This window comes from Asparagus officinalis, chromosome 8 (genome assembly GCF_001876935.1).
Source record: "Asparagus officinalis chromosome 8, Aspof.V1, whole genome shotgun sequence".
Classification (NCBI taxonomy): Eukaryota; Viridiplantae; Streptophyta; class Magnoliopsida; order Asparagales; family Asparagaceae; genus Asparagus; species Asparagus officinalis.
The window spans coordinates 91961790-91969910 of record NC_033801.1 but is presented as its reverse complement, the minus strand read 5'-3'; the positions used below and the strand labels follow the sequence as shown (position 1 = coordinate 91969910).

The 8121-nt window shown below is 37.9% G+C and overlaps 1 protein-coding gene across 1 annotated transcript; it reads left to right on the top strand.

Moving 5' to 3' along the window:
- On the top strand, positions 4941 to 8120 carry LOC109821523 (the record flags this gene model as incomplete). The annotated part of the gene is made up of 2 exons (XM_020387706.1): positions 4941 to 5207; positions 7263 to 8120. A coding segment is annotated over exon 2 (855 nt), but the record flags the coding sequence as incomplete, so codon positions are not given.

The following is an 8121-nucleotide window of genomic DNA, read 5'->3' as shown; positions in this document are numbered from 1 at the left end:
CGTTGAGGCAACTGAACCACTTTATGCTTCCTCGACTCTAGGTCCGCATAGTAATGGACCCCGTCGGTTTGTTGTAAGGCCTTAGCTAATTGACGAGCACGGCGCTGACGTTGTCTCTGACGAGCCCTCCTCGTCAGCGCAGGTAAGTTTTGATTTGGTGACGCCTTAACTAATGAAGGGTCATTAGGAGCAGATATGTTGCAAGTAGAGTCCTTAGCAACAATTGGGTGACAGTATTCACATGTAGACTTCACTGAAGTTGAAGACTGGATAGCTTTCTTGGAAGATGAAACATTCTTATACTTACGAGGCGAGGAAGGTTTTGAGGATGAGGATGACAGGTACTCCTCGAATTTTTCCTGATCGAACTCATATTCGATCTCTTCGTTGACCACAATCTTGATCGGCTGCGACACTACGGCCTCGGTAGCGAGACCGTTGGCTCCTACTATGGTCGCCAGTTTGTTTTCTGCAAAAGTCGTTTCCATTGATAATTCTATTAAACTTCGGTCGTTTATAATGAATTACAATGAAAATTTGAGAAAATTATAACTTTCGAGAAAATAACACAGAAATCGTTTATCGACTCCTGTTTTGTGGGATTTTGCCTGTGCCGGGAGTGCTTTGACTCGTGGACCACCAAATCATAGATTGTGAGGGGGTTTAAAGATTCTTCCTTCGTTTATCGAAGTAGGAATTTGAAGTGAATATCTTATCAAAGTAAGATGATCACTCTTCTTAAGATCAAGTCAATGCTCGAATCTCAAGGAATCACACCAAGAACTCAAATTTTACTATTCTCTCTGCTCCAAATTGCTCGATCCTCGTCAGTAATGACCCTAGGGGGGTATTTATAGCCTCTGGGACATATAACTGAAAAAATACAACAAAACGAAGAAGTTAAGCCTACGAGACAGTGTTTACTGTCTCAGCGGCCGAGACAGTGTTCAAGATAGTGTTTGTTGTCTCGGCCTTCGAGACAGTAAATATTATCTCGGAAATTCCACCTGCCTGGCAGTTTCTGCTGTAACCGCTTTCCCACGTTTCAAACTCCGTTATTCTGGCAGTTATTCACATGATTTTCGCTCACGATGTTTTCCACGTCCCTTGGCAGTTAATGGACACGTGGGTGGTAGTTATTTAATTAATTTTTGATCATTTCAAAGCTGTCTCGTTGGCAAGACAGCGAACACTGTCTCGCTGGCGAGACAGCGAACACTGTCTCGCTGGCGAGACAGTCCATACCTGTCTTGATCTTTCTAAGACAGTATGAAGTCAATTCTTGTGATTTTTGGGTGATCTTTTCTATGTTTGAGCGAACACTGTCTCGCTGGCGAGACAGCGAACACTGTCTCGCTGGCGAGACAGTCCATACCTGTCTTGATCTTTCTAAAATAGTATGAAGTCAATTCTTGTGGTTTTTTGGGTGATCTTCTCTTATGTTTGGATATCTATCAGCATTTTTGACGCCTACAACTATAAGCCGACAATTTCATACGGTGCTCTGAGCGGTTATGAATATTGGGAAGTATTATGTCAAACAGGCAGAATCCACAACTAGTTATGCGGGAGATAACAAATGGAAATGGTTTGAGGTAATAATAATTTGTTTTTTGGATATATAGATTCGTTCGTGCAAATATGTAATCTATATGATGTTATGGGGTGAAGGATGCCAGCTCCGTTCAGTCTCTCAGGAAGACTGACTTCTTGTTTGGCGACTCTACCAGAGATCTCGATGCAGCACTAATTGAAGCTGAGCAGTGGCTTTACAGGACTGGCAGTCGTTTCATGTATTTGCCGAAGATTCCTCGGCACCATATATAGATTCGTTCGTGCAAATATGTAATCTATATGATGTTATGGGGTTGATTGTTAGGGTGTACTTGGAGCACTTGATGAGACACACATTCAAATGACTATCCCTCTTGAGGATCAACCTAGATATCGAGATAGAAATGGTGATATCACCACAAATGTCCTTGCCGTGTGCAATCTCAATCTCCAATTTACTTATGTTTTACCTGGTTGGGAAGGATCCACATCTGATCCTCGCATCCTTCGTGATGCTTTTCAGAGGCCTAATGGTTTAAAAGTACCAACAAGTAAGACATTAGCTTGGTTTTTATATACTTTCCTTTTCTTAATGTTCGAGGAACAGCTCTGGTCCTGTGGATTCATAACACTTTAGTGGGTGACCCACATCATATGTTTTTAGTCCTTTTTTGAGCTTTTCTACAAAAATATCAAGATTATATCATGAAAGTCCTTAGTCAAATGTAGCAAACTATTGATTGATTGTGAAGTCGATCTATTTATTAAACATAGGCATCCATGCATATGGAAAGATATTTAATACATACATATGTAGATAGTTGTTTTCACCGTATTGAATAATTGTGTTACTAGATTGTCTCACTATGTTTTTGTTTGTTCTCATGCTTGCATGGGTAAATTCAGATGCCAAGGCATATCAAAACAAAGCTATTGAGAACTGAGATGATATATGTGTGTTAGTGGGCACCGATAGAGCAACTGGCGGAACAAATTGATGATTCTATTGCAGCTATGGATATGGAAGGTGCGAATGAAGGGGAGAGCTCTAGCAGAGAGGTTTCAAAATCTTCAACTTCTAAATCCAATAAGAAGCTCAAGAATGACCCTTTAGCAAATGCCGTAAGTGATGTTGGTGAGATGCTAAAGGAGTATCTAGTGAGTACGAACCTACCAAAAGCTGATTGAGATGAGATTTATGCCGATGTATCTAAAGTGAGGGGTATTCCTACACATCAATTTTTAAGGGCAGTTAAGAGATTCATTGATGGTTCTGCACATGATTTCCGAATGTTGAAGTTACTTCCAGACAATCAAAAGTTAGATTGGATTATGCTATGTCTTGAAAACTCAGACTAAAGGTTAAAAATAACTCATTAACTTTTTCATTTGCATTTAAGCTCTTATGTGCATCTATTTTGTATATTCTCATATGTGCATCTATTTTGCATCTTCTTATGTGTGCATCTATTTAGTTCACTTGCAGCAGTTTCCTATATTCTCGTCTGTCTCTTAGTGTATATCAAAATTTCCACTTCAGCGTGCTTTCAATCATTTAATTGTAATTGATGTTTCTTTCTATGTGGTTCTCGCATTTTGCACTAATTATTGATTGATTAGTTTGACAAAACATTCACTCTAGAAAAACTGCAAACCATTGTCCATATTCACCAATGTTTTAAAAGATATGCAAATATATCACTTGCTATATCATAGGATTTTCACCCTCATTTTCAAAAATGCAAATCATATTTGGTTATATTGACCCTGTTTCCCAACATATGTACATGAATCATGTATCCAGATGAGAAAGAATAATTATATGATACATCTATTAACTATTTAGCTGTCTTTATCAACTATGAAATCATGTAGTTTCCTCACGTTAGTTTACAAAATCTCCTTTGTCGCCATGAGTTGTACACTATTATTTCTCATCATAAGTCTGCATTATTTCCATGGTTATGTGTTTGTATGGTTTGCGTGGATATGCGCCATCCAGAGTGTTGTTATAGAAGCTTGATATTCTATCCTGATGACACAAAAGTTGGCATGGCTTTTATGGTTATCTTGAGATTATTTCCATGGTTATTTTTCTTTTGTTTTCTTGAGATTCCTTCATAGTATCACACTTTAAAATGGAGCTCATTTGGTCTTCTTATTGTTTCAGGTGATTTAAGACCTCGCAAAACAAGACCTCTTGAACCGGGGAGAGAAAGCTACAATAAGAAATACAAAGCAAAAGTGTATAAGCATTAGAAAGAAACTCTTATTTGAATCACAAAAGTGTATAAGCATTAGAAAGAAACTCTTATTTGAATCAGATGTAAAAGTTTTAAAGAAACTAGTGCGAGAGCAACTTGAGCATTAGAAAGAAACTCTTATTTGAATCAGATGTAAAAGTTTTAAAGAAACTAGTGCGAGAGCAACTTGTGCATGACACTGTATGATGGGGAAATATTAACTAAAATTGTAGCTCAAATATATTTTGGATCTCTAGTTTGTTGAATTGTTATATGCAATATTTGAAGTTTCTACTTTATTTATTGTTATAGTTAATGGTGGATGAGTTTATAAAATTTTATTGATGAATGATTTCAGTCATTTTTATGGTGATTATTAGGTGAACTATTGACATTCAAGCATTCAAAGTTTTAAGGTATATTATCTATATGTCAAGTTAGCTGGATATTTGATATACTATATGAAGCATTTATTTCCACTAATTTTGATGCATAACTTATGTAAATTGATTACATTATTTCTAAATTATTTTCGAGCTACAATTTTAGTTCAGAAATTAGAATTCTACTAATTGACAAACAACTCAATTGAAATTTTTTAAATTGAAATTCTAAAGTTTGCCAAACATGAATTTTAAATTGAATTCGGGAATTCAAATTTGAATGTTTCCCAAACGAAGAAATTAAATTTGAAATTATAGATTTCAAATTTTAGTATTCAATTCTGGAAATTGAAACCAAATTCTCAAATCCAAACGCTACCTTAATTATTTTTTATAATTTTTGATGTTTAATTACCACTGCTATTTCTGCAGCTTATAAGCAATTTGTTATAACATCCAGCAAAATTCCTACGACAGAAAATGAGAGCTTAGTCCAATACATAAGATTGTAGGGGCAAGTGAGAAATATGCAAATAGAGCAGATGTTGGGTGTATACAAGAAAAAAGAAACAATAACTACATCCTCGTGTCACAATGGCGTCAAAAACAATCCACCCCTCTTCTTCAATCTAGGATCCAATTCCATTTTCAACCCGAAAGTAAAGTTCCACACGATTTGCACATAGAAACGTGGCCGTCCCTTCTCCTACGAAATCGCTAGCACCTCTCAGATTCAATTTCTTCAGGTAATCTAGCACTCAATTTCTTCTCATTTTCTTTCTTCCATTCGATTATTAAATTCTAGGGTCCAAATGCAAGCATGTGGGCATGTCTCCATTTCATAGATTTACTCTAATTTGTTTTCTTTCTCTTTAATTATACTCTTTAGCGTGTTTTTTCGATTGATTACTTGTTGAATTCAATTGGGTGTGCGAGCTTTCTTTCTTTATCCTTTTGTTCAGCAAACCCATTTCTTTCTTTCTCCTCTTTCTTTGGATTGAGATCTAGCATTCGATCTCGTGCTCAGGTAATTTACTGGATCTTTCTTGCTTTATTTCTTTCTTGAATCGTGATCTGGTGCGGATCTGAGACCGTTAGGAGATATTATGAAATGGGTATTTCCATTTGGGATATTCTGTTCATTCTGAATTTGATTGGCCATTGACGAGATACCACATTTTGGGGTCATATATCTTGATGATTATTCACATGTGGCTGCAGGATTTGTTTGAATTTTGATGGGTTTTCGTTAGTTTAGGAATGCATGTTTGATTTTTATGGAGTTATGCATGTACTTTGTAATCAAACAAGTGTAGCTAAACACAGTGTTATAGTGGTGGGGATCTTGACCTGCACATTGTCCAATTGTTGATGTTATCTAAATTTTATTCAACGATCACAACCCTCGCTCCCAATTATCTTGGTGGTAAGATACGGTTGAAACTTGAAAGCGCATGATAACATGGGATGCGGCGATCAATTAAAGAGATTATGCTGAAATTATATATATTGAGCTCAGCTTTCCAGAAGATTGATTCAGATTTCATTTTTTTTCTTGTTTTTCAAGCCATCTACCTTACTTTGTTGACTATGTTCGGTTCAAACTCGTACACTTGATCATAGAACTAGATGCTTTGTAATTTCTGCATCTGGTGCAGATTCCCTCTTATACCTTGACAAAATCCAAATGAATTCACGTATCTTTGAAAGATGTGGATGAAGCATAGTGACCTGGATGTATTTATCCAATTTTCATTTTTTGTTTTTTGAGCCAAATTGGTGTAAGCAATCATTTTCCGCAATCAAAATGACACACATGGATATTAAATGAAGGTGTAACCCTCTAGGCCTCTACAGTGTTGGTTTTTGTGTTGCTGATATGATATACATCCAACTATCCAAGGCTTCGATTATGATCTGGATTGTAGTAGCTTGCCACATCTTCAACACACCAACTAACGACGTGGAGGAATCAGAGACCAACCCTCGCTTGTGTGTGGATGTGTGTGTGGTGTGTATAGTATGTATGTGTATAATATAAGATCAAAACGTGTATAAGTTTTTCCCGCAACTCTTATCAGGGATAGGGTCTAGGGTAGTAACTAGCAACATCTATAGCCAATCCAACACAGAACACTTCTTTTCTCACTTTTGCTATAAGAATAATTTAAAAGATCAACATCCTTCCAGGTTTAAAATCTTGTATGTATACATTTGCATGCGTCTGTCTCTATGTGCGCTTGTGTCTGTGTGTGTCACTCTGTATGTTGGTGGGTGTGTTTTGTGTGTGTTCAAGACCCGTATTAATTTGTATCTTATATGTATGTTATAATATAATATCAAGATCCGTATAAGTGTTGCCTGCAACTCTATGAGGATAGGTTGTACCATCCATGGCCACTCCAACAATAGCAGCACTTTTTTTTTCTTTCGTTTTTTTCCAGCTGGAATAATTTACAAAACCAAACCTCCTTCCAAGATCAAATCTTATCCAATGAGTTTAAAGATCTCTTAGTGAAAAGGTAGCTTTGGGCCTGAAGTGTGGGAAATCTGGGTCTAAAAATTAAACATGTCACATATTTCGTTTACCTGAAAATATACTTAAAGACTGCATTCCTGTCTGCATTGCATTCTTTCAATGACTTGCTTATGATATAGGTTTCTTTTTTTTTAACCTCTAGATACTGTATGCAATACTATTTTGGGGTCTATTATATTTTGAACTGACTATTTTTACGTTCATAGCACAATTGGATGAATTGGTAAATGGCCATAGATCAAAAGATTCACAAGAGTTAGATCATGTACTTTAAAACCTCGCAAGAGTTCTATGAGGTTTTATACTGTAACCTATTATCTCCAATCTAGAGTTGACTATGCAATTTCGTGACTTTTGAATGGATATTTGCCATAAAGAACTTACTTTAGCTGGTTGGCTTAAATGGTATCAGAGTAGAAGGAATTTGTGCTTACTTCACCTCTTGTTTCTATGCGTGTATACGCCTTCTTGACAAATAACATTATATATTGATTTATTTTTTATCTGGTTATTTTCCTTTTTCTTTGTTTTGGTTATTCGTAGAAAATGGAAAGAATTGCTAGGAGTCACCGTAGCAGATCACTTCCTCGTCGTATCAGGTCAGCTCCATACCCTCTTCGTTTACACCACCAGTATGATGTCACAGGCATAGGCAACCCAAGGAGTATATCACCATCCTTAGCATTAGAGAAAAAAGATTGGGAGGATGCCAAATGCTCAGTATGCATGGAGTCCCCACACAACGCCGTGCTCCTCCTCTGCTCCTCCCACGACAAGGGCTGCCGCCCCTACATGTGTGCCACCAGCCATCGCCACTCCAATTGCCTCGACCAGTTCAATAAAGCCTACACCAAAACCAACGACAATGATGAAAACTTGGAGTGCATAGATCTTGCTTCTTGCCCTCTTTGCCGAGGGCAGGTCAAAGGATGGACGGTGGTCGAACCCGCGAGAGAATTCCTCAACAAGAAGATGCGAAGCTGCATGCAAGACAATTGCTCCTTCACTGGGACGTATAAAGAGCTCAAGAAGCACGTCAGGTCCGAGCACCCTTGCGCAAAACCCCGAGAGGTCGATCCCTTGATGCAGCAGAAGTGGACGAGGCTTGAGAATGAACGGGAAAGGGAGGATGTTATCAGCACAATTAGGTCGTCGATGCCACGGTCGATGGTATTTGGGGATTACGTGATCGAGATGGCAAACAGTGATCCTGAGGGTTCGGATGAGGAGGTTGAGGTTATGGGTGGAGATGGTTCAGATGGCCGTGGTATAAGTAGGAGTATACTTTGTTTCTTTCTACGGGAGGGGGCAAGATTGATGCGGCTCGACGGGGATTCTGACAGGACAATGTCGATAACAGTAGGCGGAGGAGATGATGATTCTGGAGCAGCTGAGGCTGACG